The 16,552-nt window shown below is 40.9% G+C and overlaps 1 protein-coding gene across 3 annotated transcripts in view; it reads left to right on the top strand.

Annotated features, from left to right (window-relative positions):
- Positions 1-16,552, top strand: part of CDC16 (cell division cycle 16) — a 71,609-nt gene that overhangs the window by 48,456 nt on the left and 6,601 nt on the right. For all 3 annotated transcript variants that reach the window (XM_029604613.1, XM_029604614.1, XM_029604615.1), the window contains 3 exons: positions 3,605-3,668; positions 4,660-4,721; positions 13,838-13,973. In XM_029604613.1, the coding sequence (XP_029460473.1) occupies positions 3,605-3,668; positions 4,660-4,721; positions 13,838-13,973 (262 nt within the window). The remainder of the gene's footprint in view (positions 1-3,604; positions 3,669-4,659; positions 4,722-13,837; positions 13,974-16,552) is intronic.

Here is a 16,552-nt window from a genome sequence, read left to right as displayed (position 1 = left end):
TTTTGATCTGATTGCTGTATTTAGAGTTGGCAAAATAGTTTCACGGTTGCAGACTTGCTACAGATGCAGCTTTCTTTTTGATCTTTCCCTGGATTCCCGTGCAGAGAAAGTTGTTAGAGAAAGGTTGGACTCAATGTATGTCTTGTCTTTTAACCTAATCAGCTACGTAACTGATAAAGATTAATTGCTATGAATATAACTGTTTTATATTCTGTAAAATATGAGCATATCATTTTTTTTGCTTGGTATTTGTAAGTGCAAGTGCATTCCAGGGAAGATGGTTAATATTTTTGATAACATGTTCTATCTTGCTATTTGTATTCAGTTAATTAGAATTATATAAAATGGGTCCATGTCTGTCTGTGTCCATCAATCTAGCAGCTAAATAATTCTCCAAAGAAAGGATGGAAAGTCACCAAATTTAGCTTATTCTATTTGTTGTATGTTATAATTCGCAGATACAGAGACTGATTGTTCAACATGGAGTACATTCAACATTCATAAAACATTTTAAAACAAATTTAAATATAACACACACAAAATAAAATTACCATTATATATATCATTTGCCTATAATATCGTTGCTATTAAAGATAAGCAAGTTCAGCTAGGCATCTGAAAACAAATATGCTTTCATCAATATTTGCAATTTCAAGTAATCTTTCTCATTCGTTTATAAGGTAGCATTGCATTGCATAGGACCTGCATTGGAAAAAGCCCTTGATTGATTTGCTTGTAACGTACATGCTGCAATAGTGGGAACACGCAACAATTCTTGTGAAGCAGACCGCAATACTCTTTGTGGCTCATAATGAACAAGTTTGTCACGAAGACAAAATGATTCTTGAGGAACGGCCTTATCTCATAGGACAAAATATTTAAATAATGAACACTGGGCAATAAGTAGCCATGCAGCTATTTCATATATAAAGTGATGCTGTCATTCCAATGCAACCTGTAAATAACCCAACTGTAAAACCTTAATTAAATACTTAGGCAAACTAACATAAAGGGCATTACAGTAGTCTGTGGGTACTAAGCACCATGGCTTGTAACACAAGCCTGAAATCTAGTAGTGATAGTTTGTCCTCTTAGGTCAATTTTAACTTGTTTATAAAAGGCCATCCACACTGCTTGTTCAACCAGATTTTTCATGGACAAGTTGATGTCCAAAATAATTCCAAGGTTGCAAGTTTTATCAATAATATTAAAAGTCACAACTCCATGAGATAATATCCTTGCTTAAAAAGCATTAATTCTTATCAGCCTAGATTACTGCAATGATTTATATATAGGCTTACCACCAAATGCAACCCATCCTCTGCAACTAGTTCAGAATGCAGCTGCTCCTATTTTATTTAACTCCAACTGCCGAGAACATATAACACCCATTCTTTATTCTTTACTTTGGTTATCTATATCTTTCTGTACTCAGTATAAAATTCTCACAATGATTCGCAGCTTACGTCATAATAACTCTTCTATTTGGCTATGTATGATTTTACATATTTATAAACCTGGAAGACATCTTCATTCAGCAAATAAAAGCCGCCTAGATATTCCTACCATTGAAAGCAAGACTCAATCGTACCAGAAAGCGCACCTTCTCAATTGCTGGTCCCACTCTCCGGAATGCACTACCCGACTCACTCCACCTAACATCCAATATTAAAGAGTACAGGAAAAACCTAAAAACATATCTTTAAAAAAAAGCTTTTAACACATTTTTTTCCTTTGTTACCAACTGAATTGCTTCATATGTTGAGGCATGCTTAACCAATTTATAAATGAAATTTTTGTGTTAATTGTCTTTTCTAATCATGTTCTTGATATTTTAATTTATTTTTATAATGTAATGCTGTGAATGTAACATTGTAAACCTCCCTGATCAAGATTGTTTGAAGGGTGCAGTATATAAAAACTTTTAATTAAATAAATAAAATACATGCTGACCCAGAGCACTATGACCCAACCAAAGTATGGAAGTTTTCTCTGAATTCAGCATCAGACCATTATCAATTAACCACTGTTTAATGCTGCAAAACACTGCAGGAATGCATCATAGGGAAATTCTCTGTTACCACACAGCACGTAGAACTGAATATCATCTCGACACATTTTGAATACCATATTCATGGATTCAAGCAAAAAGTTAGGGGCTGGAGATATATATTACTGACGATAAGGCACAGCCTGTGCATTCGTTTGGAAGACAATGGGGATGTCCTACCAGTCCAGCTCGCCTGATACTGCCTTTCAGGAAGACACGATTCAAACCACTGCAGCACCGTTCCACCTACTCCCAAAGCTCATGGCTTAGCAACTAACACCCGATGAGAAATTGTCAGAAACTGACAAGGTATTGATTTGTACCAATATTCCCGTCTTACAGTGATCAAGACTACAATGCTGAAAAATATGGAAATATTGTTTCAGTATTTTTGGAAAAAGATTACCTCATTAAAAAAAATCCCCAATGTTTTACTATAGGAAGCAGTTAGAGGTTGTGACATTTTTGGCAACTGGTGCATTCCAAACCCCCCCTTTTTCCTCCAGCAGCTTGACGCAGAGCAAGAAAGAGAAGATGGGGATGTGCAGATTGGGGGTATGTGGATGTGGGGAATGGGACTTCAGAAATGTGGATGAGGTAGATTTGAAAGGTGCCTTTTGGTGCATCCTTCTCCAGCGGCTTCAGTTATTTTGCCCTGGCTTCCCGTGTTGCTGTGCGCCGAACTGCGAGAGTGGTGAAGGAAAGAGCTTTTGGAATGGAGTCAACGTTCTGCAGCTTCTGTTTCCTATAGAAAGCAATTTGGGAGGTTCACGGCTCAGTTGTTTGTAGTTTTCAAAAGTGTCATATTCACGTTTTCTTTCTACACGCCCAATTTGGTGAAGTTCCCTCTTTTTTTATTTTTGGAGTATTATTGAACTGACAGATGGACAGACGGACCCTTTTATACAAATTCTTTACAACGATCTTTCTGTTGAAAAGCATTAAAAAAAAAAAAAATCGAAGCAGCTGGCGAAAGTTGGTGCATCTCTCCCATACAACATAGGCGCGCACCTCAGTAAGTAACCCTCTCAAAACCTGTACCCACTGCCATCTACTCTCCCGCCCCCATGCCCTATTTAATCGCACACTGGGTGGTGCCTAGAATTCTTGAAAGTTGTTAACAAGACGCACATATTTTCAGTCTGACCGCTGTTGCTGTGTGATAGTACAGTTCAACATAGATGGCATAGTAGCTCAGTGTCAAACTGCTTCATTCTCAAATCCACCATTTTACCTTTTTGATTATCTCTTTCCCCACCTGGAAAAAAAGAATATTGAAATGGATGCATGCTTGGTCAACGAAAGTGTACTCGGTGGTAAGGAGAGATGGAAGAAAGTCTCTACTGAGATTTATTCTCAGTACCACTTCTTTGTTGAAGTGGCAGCCATGTTTCCTTTCTGGGATCCGGTGTGTCACCTTTGCGGCCCTGTTGAGCCAGTCCAGTGTTGAACTGCTCTGTTTGTTTCTAAATTTACCAATGAATATTTTATTGGTTGTGCAAAAAATAAATAAATTGCAAGACAGTCCCAATGATATTTGTTTGCTTATTTCAGTTGGAAAACAGCAGAGAAATGGTTTCTTGATGCTCTTGAAAAAATCAAAGCAATTGGAAATGAGGTACATTCACTCTGCTCAGTCTTTTTTATTTTTTCTGTGACTTCTTTTCAGCTCTTAAGGTCCTGCCAGTCCCCCAATAAATATTTAGCTTGCCAATGTGTCATAGTCCAATAGCCTGCTGCTAATATTTTTATTTTTGTTTCACACCTCACTGCTGAAAAATGTATAGCAAAATAAAATCCAAACTATAAGATACTTGGAGACCTTATCAGGCTTCCATTTGCTACCCCACTCTTTTTTAATTTAGCTAACCCCTGGCCCATCATAATTCAAACTCTGAGAAAACAGTATAAAAACTGCAGCACCAACAACTCAGACTCCTCAGCTCATAATAAAGCACTTGAGAAAAGAGCCAGGTCTTTGTTGTAGCAGAAAATAATGATTAAATATCAACATATATGTCTTCTCAATAGTGATGCACTGCCTATAATCGCAAAAGCCCACAGTTATCCAATATATTCTACTCCTAAAGCTCCAGTGTTGCATTGGTGGTCATAGTTAAACAAATGCATTCATATAAGTTATATAAGTTCTTGGAGGAGAAGTCCATTAACGGCTATTAATTAAGTTTACTTAGGGAATAGCCACTGCTATTAATTGCATCAGTAGCATGGGATCTTCTTGGTGTTTGGGTACTTGCCAGGTTCTTATGACTTGGATTGGCCACTGTTGGAAACAGGATGCTGGGCTTGATGGACCCTTGGTCTGACCCAGCATGGCAATTTCTTATGTTCTAATATTGCAGTCTATAGAGAGGTATGTATTTCTTATTGAGTGCCTCAATAAATCTCAATTTTGGAAATAACCTTTTACAGAAGGTAATTAAAAAAAAATAAATAAAAGGACATGAAAACATACCTTTTTGTTTTGAATGTGTTGCATTGATTGCCATCTTTGGATGCAAATTGTTTTAAGAAAAATCTGAATATCAAAACGATATTACAGAGGCTAAAATACCAATTGGCAGGTGTGATATTGAATTGTTTTGCAGGTAACAGTTGATAAGTGGGAGCCGTTGTTAAACAACCTGGGACATGTGTGTAGGAAGCTCAAGTAAGTACGATTTTTAAGGTTTACTTAACAGTGAAACAAAATGAACTTGCTTTTATTTTCGAACCCAGTTTTTATCAGGCACTCTTATTTTTACCATGTTATATTTTCCTTTTGGGAGACAAAAATATAGTTTCTTAGGATCATGCGACCAGATATTAAACTCTAATAAAGGGGAGGGATTATCATGCATTTTTTTTTTAAAGAAAACGTTACTGTAACTGAACCTTGTAATCATAATAGAAGGATAGATGATAGAGGATAGATGATAGAGGATAGATTGGTAATGTCTGTTTTAAAAATGTCATCCATTTTTTACATTTTTAAATAGGGTGCTTGTAATTGATTACAGTAATACTATGATCGAACTAGTTTAATGCAGGAATGAGGATTATGACAATAATATTGATGCTCTTTCTGGAATTTCAGGTATTTCATGCATGCATTATCTTTAAAATCCAAGGGCCCGATATTCAGACGCCAGAAAGCCGAATAAGAAGGACTTATCCAGTTATCTAATGGCAGCTGGATATCCGACTATGTTTAGAGACCTCTAAATAGCCATAAATTGTCACTTATCCAGCTATCTGGTTAACCGGCTAACAGGCTGATACAGTGCCGGCGCCAGGGAAGTGCACAGAAAAGCAGTAAAAACTGCTTTTCTGTGCACCCTCCGACTTAATATCATAGCGATATTAACTCATAGGCCCCAAAAGTTAAAAAAAAATAAAAAAAAAGTTAAAAATAAATTTAAAAAAAATGTAAAATCAGCCCGCGGCTCGCGGGTTGAAAACCAAACGCTCAATTTTGCCAGCGCCCGGTTTCCGAACCCGTGGCTGTCAGCGGGCTCGAGAACCGACACTGGCAAAATTGAACGTCGGCTGTCAAACCCGCTGACAGTCGCCGCTCCGAGCTAAAAGGAGGCGCTAGGGACGCACAATTCTGGAAAAACTGTTGCACATCCCTAGTAAATACATAATCTGGATGAAAAACAGTCACCAAAACATAACATGCAAACAATTAACTAATATAAACAGACAGAAATCCAATAAAATCCAACCCATTTCTTCTCCAGTGCAATGGTTCTCAATCTTTCATGACTGTTCTATCTCTTTCAAGAGTTTGAGATGTCTTGTGTACCCCCAGGGACACACATACTGAAAATTCATAAAAAAATTAGTTACATACTAGTGTGATATTTAGATCTGTTTTTCATTAGCATTTATCAACTAAATAACAAGCATATATGTCTGATGCTGGTGTTGGTGAAGCCAAACTGTGCCTAGTAGACATTTGGTGCAATGCAGCTGGCAGTGCTGAGGTAGCTGGAGGGAACATTTCTGATGGTTTGTCATCTCTTCCTGATTAATTGGCATCAGCTTAATGCTTGGGGAGAAATGGAGGAAGCTATGGCAGGTGGGGAGAAGACGATCCAAGTTTACATTGTTCATTTTAAAAAGTGAGGGGAATGAATATTATGAGTGAATAGTTCTTGATCCACCTTATTCTTCCCATAAAAAAAAAAAATTGCCAAAAACGATAATGTATTCTAGCTAGGAGTGCAGATCGCTGCTGACAAGAGCAACAAGGTTGACTCTTTCTATGCATTAACAATTAGGTGTGTCTTGCAGTTTAGGTTTCCCTCTCTCATGCATCAGAAATGGACTGGCTGTGAATCCACGAGAGGCTTCCAAGTGCCTCCAAGAATACATGTACTGCTGGTTGAGAACCACTACTCTAGTACACAGATTATGCCCCACTCAAGAGAAAATCTACAGGATTGTAGTCCTTGGTCATGATTTATGATGTTTCTACTTTAAATTGTGTGTGTGGGTCTCTGTGATTTTTTTTATATTCTACTTTCAGGCACTTCAAAGTGGATTACATTCAGATACTGTAGCTATTTCCCTTCCCCCAGTGGACTTACAATCTAAGGCCTGGATTTATCAAAATGCACTAAATATCGCATGCGATCAGAAAAGGGGCTTGCTTTATGGTAATAGCGCACTTTGCGATAAACAGCCTATCTTAGTGCTTCGCATAGTTATTAGCGCAAACTGCAATAACTTTTTCGCACTTTGCGATAAGTGCCAGAATTGTTGTATTTCCTACCTACAACCACTGGGGGGGGAGGGGGATAGAGAGTCCAGCTATAAGGCCCTCATACTAGGTAGGTATTTACACCTCTATATGAGGCTCACCTAGTTACTCGAGGTGAGGTTTAAGTAGGGGTTAGGGGCCACTTTGACATTCAAAGTGAGACATCCGAACAGAACAGTGCTCTTTTGTGAAGATTTCATGACCCTCAGAGTGAGGAAACTCACCCAAAGATGAGATTTGTGCAATGTTCTCTCAACCTAGCTTGATGGACTCTCTACCTGGGTAACTGGCTCTTAACCAGATCAAGAAGCAATAAAAATATGGGAGTGGGCATGCAAACATAAAGCTGTCCTGCAAATAATCTAACTTCCAGGGATCTCCAATACATTAGATCGCCTCAGCAAATTTTTTTCTATTACATAAATGTTCTCTTCAGCAATCAACAGCTTTTCGATCTGTTGGGATTTACAGCAATCAACCTGTTTGCTCCATTCTTCCCACCAAATAGAGATCAGGTCAGACTGGAATGCAGATCTCATGTACCGTACTCTTTTCCACTGATTCCACTCGTAGCCAGAACGGTGCAAAAAGTCCTCAAAGACCAGGTCCGTCTTATCCTCATAGCTCCAGTGTGGCCCAGATAAATCTGATTTGCGTATCTAGTTCAGCTTTCCAGCTGTCCTCTGATACCTCTTGGATCAGATCCATCCTTACTAACTCAAGAGGAAGGACGCTTGTTTCATTCGAACCTTCCCGCACTCAACTTGATGGATTGGATGTTGAATGCTCAATAATGGAATTGTCCCTACCTAAAGAAGTGGAGGACATAGTAGTATTTGCAAGAAGACCGTCAATTAGGAGAGCTTACTGTTTTGAAGGGAAATGTTTCTCCACATGGTGTCAACACAACAGCTTTAATCTGTTTGCATGCGAACCTGGAGTTGCTGAATTATTTGTGCTCTTTCTGATTTAGGTCTTGCTACCTTATCAATAAAAGTGCATCTTAGTGCCATAGGCTTACCCTTGGATTGCATATGGTAAGCAGCTATCTCCATTCATCCATTAGAATCTAAATTTATGAAAAGCTTGCAGCATATTAAACCTTCCATTCCATGGGATCTGAATGTGCTTCTGACACGAGTGATCAAGCCATCATTTGAATCTTTGGAATTGGCTTCTCTCAAGTTTTTGACATAGAAAGTTAATATTCCTTTTAGCAGTAACCTCAGCCAGAATAGTCAGCAAACTTCAGGTTTTAGTTCATTATCCTCTTTATATGCAATTCTTCCATAATAAAGTGGTACTTTGCACCCACCTGAAGTTGCTACCAAAGGCTGAGTCAGCTTTCCATATTAATCAATCCATCGTGCTATCTATGTTCTTTCTAAGACCACATGCACATGAAGGTGAGAAAGCCCTTCATACCTTAGACTGTAAACAGGCTTTGCCTTACTACAAGAGAAGAACTCAGCCTCATTGTCAGTGTTCGCAGCTAATCATCTCTCACGATCTTAACAGACTAAGCATAGCAATTGCCAAATGTACATTGTCCAACTGGCTAGTAGACTGCAAGACTCACTGTTACAGGCTAGCAGGCCTGAAAATTACAGACATCAAGGCTCATCAAAGCCATGGTTGCATCAATGACTCATCCATGAGCCATATTACTTGGACATCTGCAAAGCTACAACATGGTCATCAGTACACACCTTTGCATCCCATTACTGTCTAGATAATCTCTCGAAGAGTGAAAATAAATTCGAACAAGCAGTTTTGCATAGCTTGTTCACCCAGTAGTTTTCCTTTCATGATGGGGTTCAGGTTGCTTATTCAGTAAATGCTCCACTGCAACCCTCACCTTGGGACTCCCCAAGGTGAGGGTTGCAGTGGAGCAACCCTCACCTTGGGGAGTCCCAAGGTGAGGGTTGCTCATACAGCCCTGCTTATCGATGGAGAAAGCAAAGCGGCATTTTCTGTAGATGATAGGATGAATTAGCCATGCTAAATATCTGCCCGCCTTCCTTAAGAGTCGACTCCCTAGCTAGAATTAGCTCTTAAATCGACTGAAGGTGTTCATGAGGCAATACCAGAGTGGAAATTCCTGTACATACTCAATAGAGCAAAGGGGAGGGCATTTTGGTGCTGTAGGATGATGTCACCACATGTAATGGTTAATTCATCCTACTGTCTATGGAAAAAACTTGCTATATAGCGGCACTCCTCCTTCCTTTCTTCCTATTCTGTCCTTCCTTAATAGATCAGAGTCCCCTGGCTCAAAACCACAAAGAGAATAAAAGGGGTCACTTTGAGCATAGGTCTCTTGTGGGCTTTATTTCATTGCTGAATAGAGGGGACAGGTTTAAGATCTAAGATCTCATGACATCCTCCTTATGATTGGAATAAGTCTGTGCACATGTGCTACAGGCCTCCCCCTAGAAAAATGTGATGGGGTCCAGGATAGTTTTTAAAAAATATCACATGTATGCTTTTCCATTGGTTCTGCTGATAGCGAATATAATAGAAAAAGTGCTGAAAGACCGGGTTTGCTGATGCTTTTTGCACCAGTGTGGCCCAGACAAGTGTGGTTTGCGTACCTCGTACAATATACATTAGTTCTCTGATCCCTCTAGTAGCCTTACCATCCTTGTTAACTCAAGAATGAAGACATCTATATCATTTGAATCTTCCGTCTCGCCACATGACATCCTGGATGTTGAGTGCTTACTGATTGCCCCATTTTCCTTACCCAAAGAAATTCAGAACATAATGGTGTCTGTCAAAAAAATCTTTATCTAGTAGAGCTTATGGCTTTAAATGGAAATGATTCTCTTCCTGGTGCAACAAAACCCGTTGGACTTGGCTGCATGCGAGCCACAAGAATTAAACCTTTTTGTTTCCTCAGGTTTCAGTACTTCATCAATAAGACTCCATGCTATAACATAAGAAAATGCCATACTGGGTCAGACCAAGGGTCCATCAAGCCCAGCATCCTGTTTCCAACAGTGGCCAATCCAGGCCATAAGAACCTGGCAAGTAGCAGCTTACCATATTCAGGTTAAGGGTAGGCCAATCTCCACTCATCCTTTATTATCGAAGTTCATGAAAGGCTTATAGCATACTATCTGTCCATTTGTAACCACTGTTCCATAGGACCTTGACATGTTTCTGCAATAACTTTATGAAGTCACTTTTTGACCCATTGGAATCTGCTTCTCTCAAATTTCTCACACAGAAAATATTCCTTATGACATTCAATTCAGCTAGAAGAGTCAGTGAACTTCAGGCTTTGGTTCATTACACTCCACAATAGAATGGTACTTCACACCTACCCAAAGTTTCTACTAAAGGTAGTTTCAGTTTTCAATATTGATCAAGCTATTGTATGACCCACATTCTTTCCATTTGCGCATGAAGCTGAAAAGGCCATTTATTTCTTAGATTATAAAAGAGCATTGTCTTATTACAGAAAAATAACTCATCCACATTGCAACTATCCGTGACTTATGAACCTAACCAACTGGGCATAGCAGTTGCCAAACGAACAATTGTCCAATTAGCTAGCAGACTATTGCACATTATGCCCTAGCAGGCATATACATTACAGACTCTATCAAAGGTCATCAAGTGAGAGCCATAGCTACTACAGTGACTCATCTGAAAGTAGTACATATTGAAGACATCTTCAAAGCTGCAACTTGGTCATCTGTTTACACCTTCACATCTCATTACCATCTGGACAATTTGTCAAAAAGTGACAGTAAATTTGGACGATCAGTTTTTGTGTAACCTGTTCACATAGTAGTCCACTCTCCTCATGGGGTTGGTAAATGCTCCGCTGCAACCCTTAGTTTGGGACTCCCCATATGTCATGACTAATTCAGCCCAGCTTGATGAAGAAAGCAAATGTGCTTACCGTGAATGGTGTTCTCTGTAGATGACAGGATGAATTAGCCATGCTAAATGCATGCCTGCCTTGCTGGAGGGTCTTGTTTACTAGACTTAGCTCTAAAATCAATTGAAAAGCTCACAAGGCAATGCCCTCGTGGGAGCTTGTGTACATGCTCAGCAGAGGAAAAGCTCTATGAGCTGAGAGAGTAGGGTCATCGGATGATGTTACCCACGTGTCATGGCTAATTCATCCTGTTGTCTATGGAAAGCACAGCTTATAGTAAGCAAACTTGTTTTAGATAAGTAGGTTTTTAAGGAAGGTAATCCAACTATCTGATTGTGTAAAGACAATTTATAATACAATTCCTATAGACTTACTGAAAATCTATTGCAGGAATGCACAGAAAGTGATGACGTTGAGACTGTTTTTGTTAATTCATACCCCATAGCGTTAGAAAATTGGAATTTTCATCATGGAAAATAGTTGAATCAGAATTGAGAAACAAAATCTCATCGCAAAAGTTTTTGCATCATTAAATCATCCCCTTCTAACGGAGTTGGAATTTTCTCTTACTGTCAGTTCTTGTTCTCCATTGACAAGAAAGAATGAATCGGCTATAATGCATGGGGTGATGTCAACCAACAATGTCAACATGGACCCAGCTGTCAGAGTAAAGTGTTACTGAACATTCATTGGGATTCCTGTGCACGTGTGTTGTCTCATGAGCCTCACAGTCTTTCTTTATGCAGGTTACTGCACGGACGTGTTCCATGTCTGTGTCTAAACATTTTTTCTTGAATCACTGAAGGGAGTCTCTTCATGGATCAAGGGAAGACATGGGATCAACTTATGTTGAATATCTACGGCGCTCTTTTTTTCTTGGAATAGCAGAGATCTCCTTGGTCTCCCTCATCGTCAGGGGTCCTGGATGAGTGTCCCTTTTATAGACAGATGAGGAGGATTCATAGAACATAGAAGTGACGGCAGAAGAAAACCAAACGGCCCATCCAGTCTGCCCAGCAAGCTTTCACACCTATTTGGTTTCATACTTATCTGTTACTCTGACCGCTGAGGTCAGGGCCCTTATTGGTAACTTTTTGGTTCCAATTCCCTTCCACCCCCACCATCGATGCAGACAGCAGTGCTGGAGCTGCATCTAAGTGAAGTATCCAGAAATTGGTTTGGGGTAGTAACCGCGTAATAAGCAAGCTACTCCCACGTTTGTTTACCCTGCATGTGCAATTCGGTCCTTATTGGTTGTCTGAATATAAATCCTCTTTACTTCATTCCCCCCTATTGTTGAAGCAATGAGCTGCGCTGGATATGTATTCCAAGTGAAGTATCAGGCTTTATTGATTTGGGGTAGTAACCGCCGTAACAAGCAAGCTAAACCCATAATTATTTGTTTACCCAGACTATGTAATTCATTCCTTGTTGGTTGATGCGGAATATAAATCATCTTTTCTTCATTCTCCCTGCCGTTGAAGCAGAGAGCTATGCTGGATGTGCATTGAAAGTGAAGTATCAGGCTTATTTGGTTTGGGGTAGTAACCACCATAACAAGCATTCCAAGTGAAATATCAGGCTTAATTGATTTGGGGTAGTAAATGCCGTAACAAGCAAGCTACACCCATGCTTATTTGTTTACCCAGACTATGTAATTCATTCCTTGTTGGTTGATGCTGAATATAAATCATCTTTTCTTCATTCTCCAGGGTTTTCTTCATATCCCCTATCAGACTGGGCTCAGTCTACATCTCCCCAGAATATCTCAGCTACTCTAGTTTTCTGGATGTTAGCAAAGACGTTATCCATCAGTGTGAGGAATTCCTTTCAGATGATTTTACCTTTCATTCAGCCAAGGGACTGAATGTGTGCTTTGTATCTGAAAGACACTTATGTGCATGTCCACGTTCACCCTGCCCATCAAATGTTCCTCAGGTTTATGGTAAAGGATGTCTGTTTGGTTTCTCAGCAGCCCAGAGAGTGTTCATAAAATGTCTTGCAGCTGTAGCTTCACAACTTTATCAGCAGAGGGTCTGCTTGTTTCCATGCTTAGATGATTGGTTGGAGCAGGCTCATGTGAGGGCATCTTCTGCTGAAGATATTTGCAAAGTTGCTACTTAGTCATCTGTTCACATTTTTCACATCCCACTACTGTCTGGATGGAGAGCATGTCCTGAGGTGACTAACTTTGGACAAACATTTCTGCACAGCCTATTCATTCAGTTTCCATCTGCTAATGTATCTGACCTGGTTCAGGTGCTCCGTGCACAGGGCACTGCAGCAGCTGCCCCACTGGCCCTCCAAAGGAACAAAAAAATTATGTCAAAGGTCGGGGGAGGGAGGACAAAGCTACTACAGCAGCATAGGGGGCCCCTGAAATCCCCAATTGGTCCCCTTCCCTGAGGACAACCCTGCTTGGGGATAGTAATGGGATCGGACTTAAACCAACTTATAACATGTTTTATGATAGAAACTAAGAGATCTGACTGTTACGGAGACAGGGAACTTTAGACCTGTTCTTTTGCAACATGTATAGTTCTGGTGCAATGAAAACTTGTATCCTGAAGTTAAATGATTTATAAAACTAAGGAAATGTTTGAGATATGGTACATCATTTTAGTTAATGTAAGAAGAAATTGTCAATTTTAATATAGCATTGTTGGTGTACTCTGCTTCAGGATCTTTGTTTTCAGTTCTTATTTTATTTTGCCTGGGAATTTCAATGTTAAAAAAATAAAGTGAATGGAAAATTCTTTTCCACTAATTTTTCTCCTTTGTATTATATTGAAGCCATTGACTTTTTTTGTTATAATATCGAAATTACAAGGCAAAATAAAATAAAAACTAAAAATGAAAGTCCTTGTCTATGTTGTATAGGTTGAAGTAGGGCTTTAATAAATAAGCAAAATTGGAGAGTTTTGCTGCATATACGTTATAGTTCAGATGGGACAGAATGTGTGGAAGGACACTTGCAGCAGATAATCGGATGTAGGCTGACTACCAGAATGATGGACTGATACACCACAGAGGGAGGGGCATAATTCAGGAGAGATGGGAAAGAGAGTTGCTTTTTTATCTTGTGCTCATTCCTCATCTCTTGAATTTTTGCATTTTGTTTTCATAGAAAGCATGAAGATGCATTAGAATACCACCGTCAGGCTCTTGTGCTGATTCCTCAGAATGCTTCCACCTATTCTGCTATTGGATACATACACAGCCTAATGGGAAACTTTGAAAGTGCAATTGATTATTTTCATACGGTACGTCTATGATAAAGTAAGATATAATCAGTGCCCCCGGGCTCCTGCAGTTCTGAGACCATGGGAAAAACTGCATAATTGGCTTGCCACATGATATGCAACGTATCACACAATTAGCGAACCTGAAACTCCTCCATTTCCTAATTCAGTCTTATGAAGAAAGCTACAGGATGCCCATCTTCAGTCTCTGCTCTTTTCCTGCTTCCTGCTCCAGCCCCCTCCCTTCACAAGCAGCCTGCAAGGTACAGGACGGCAGAGGGGTATGAGGCTGAGGCTGAGGCTGGAGTAGACAGAGCAGGAGATATTCTACTCTGTCTAATCCAGCCCCCCCTATATATTTATTGTTTTGCTATGATTTATCTGTTCTGTATTTTTGTTGATGATGCAGGCCTCTCATGTATGTGGCTGGATTTTATTGTGTATGTGTATTGTAATCTGCTGAGATTTGTGGGCCAGCGGAATATAATTTTTTAAAAATAAATAAATATAATACTTAGGTGGATGCTCTATGTCAGTGTCTGGTAGGGTGCATTTGTGTTCCCCAACAGCCAGACACCACCAAGTCAAAAACATAGAAACGACGGCAGAAAAAGACCAAACGGCCCATCCAGTCTGTCCAGCAAGCTTTGCACTTTTTTTTTCTCATACTTCTGTTACTCTTGGCCCTTAGTAACCTTTTGATTCTATTTCCCTTCCACCCCCACCATTAATGTAGAGAGCCGTGTTGGAGCTGCATCTAAGTGAAATATCTAGCTTAATTAGTTAGGGGTAGTAACCGCCGCAATAAGCAAACTACACCCATGCTTATTTGTTTACCCAGACTATGTAATTCAGTCCTTGTTGGTTGTTGTCTGTATATAGATCCACTTTTCTTCATTCCCCCTCATAACCCTCCAGGGCTACCCCTGACCTCCCATCACCACTGTTTCCTGAAAGCTGTGTGCTTGTGTGTGCAAATATAATACACTTAGGTCCTGCTTCCATCCCTCGTCCCACCCATCCAGCAAAACCACTTAAACAATGGCCTCACCAGTCCCCCAGGATATCCCCCCAACCCCAGCCATTACCCTATTGTGGGTCCAGATATTCCTGACTTTCCCCCACCCTAACCCTTAACCCATTGTGGGTCTGGATATTTCAGAGACAGGATTGATCCCCAGTTACTCTTGCCTGGCTGCTCCAGGATTCCAAAATGGCAGCCAGTCAACCTGAGGCCGACACAATGGCAGTATTCTACTGTACAACAAAACTGCAGCCATTTTGGAATTCCGAAGCAGCTGGGTAGGAATGACTGAGAATCACTCTTGTCCTCGGAAATACTGAGGAGCCATGATTAAGTACAGGCTAGAGTGGTGGGCAATGTTCCTCAAATTTTTGAAAGACCGCATACACAAAAAATGTCTTTTTGTGCAACTTTTTATAAGTAGAGGTAAAATTTGTGCTCTACAAACCACTATAATGCAAATATCTGTATTTCTTATGCGCACTATGTTTTGCTGTGTGCACAGGGCTCACAACTTTCAGGAAACAGTGGTGGTGGGAGGTCAGGGGTAGCCCTGGAGGGTTATGAGGCCTATTTTTAAGTGGATATGGGATTTTTTGGGGGTTTGGGTATTTTCCGGTTGGTTTCATGCAAGCTAATGGAAGGAGGGGGAGATAGAGTACGGGATTCAGATTGGTAGTGGGGGGGGGGGGGGGGTAAAGTGTTTTGGAGGTTAAGCTGGTGAGGGAGGGACAGAGTGCTAGAGTTTGGATGGAGAGCAATGGGGTCCAGGGTTTGCTAGGGCTGGCTTGGTGAGGGGGGAAAGGGAGTGTTGGGGTCCAGCCAGTGAGGTGGGTCAGAGTGTGCTAGGATCGGGTTGGAGGAGTGGATAGTGTGCACTAGGGCTGGGCTACTGAGGGAGGAAAGTAGTTCTGGAGCCGGCTGGTGAGGGTGTCAGAGTGAGTTGGGATTGAGCTGGGAAGGGCAGGCCAGTGTGCGCTTGGGTCTGGCAAACAAAAGGGGTCAAATTGTGCTCGGGTTGGGCTGGGAAGGAGGGGCCGGAATATGCTGGAGTCAAGCTAGAAAGGGGGGGGGGGGGCCAGGGTATGCTGGGGTTGGGCTAGGAGAAGAGGGTGCAGAGTATGCTAGGGCCAGAATATGCTGGGTTCGAGCTGGGGTGGGGGGGGGACGGACATTGTTGGGATTGGGCTGGTGAGGAGGGAACGGAGAGTGGTGGGGTTGGATTGATGAAGGAAGTCTGAATGTGCTGGGGTTGGGCTGGGAAGGGAAATTATAGTGTGTGGGACTTGGCTGTAAGGGGGGGGGGGGGACAGGGAAAAAAAAAGTGCTGAGGTGGGGCAGGGGAGAGGTATCGGAGTGCTGGATAAGGGCTGAGGAAAAGGGAAGAAAATGCTGGGTAGAGCTGAGGTAGATTTAGACTGGGGGAGGAGGACTGTGAATAGGAGAATTTCAATGGGTTATGAAAACTTTAATTCACAGAAAGGGTAGTGGGTACATGGAGCAGTTTCTAGGCAGAGGTCTCTCCTGCAGCTTCCCTTAACGCCCAGTAGGGCTCGAACCCATGGCCACATGGGGG

Source organism: Rhinatrema bivittatum, chromosome 5 (genome assembly GCF_901001135.1).
Source record: "Rhinatrema bivittatum chromosome 5, aRhiBiv1.1, whole genome shotgun sequence".
Taxonomy (NCBI): domain Eukaryota; kingdom Metazoa; phylum Chordata; class Amphibia; order Gymnophiona; family Rhinatrematidae; genus Rhinatrema; species Rhinatrema bivittatum.
Note: the sequence above shows the minus strand (reverse complement) of the source record. Positions and strands in the feature narration are given on the sequence as shown.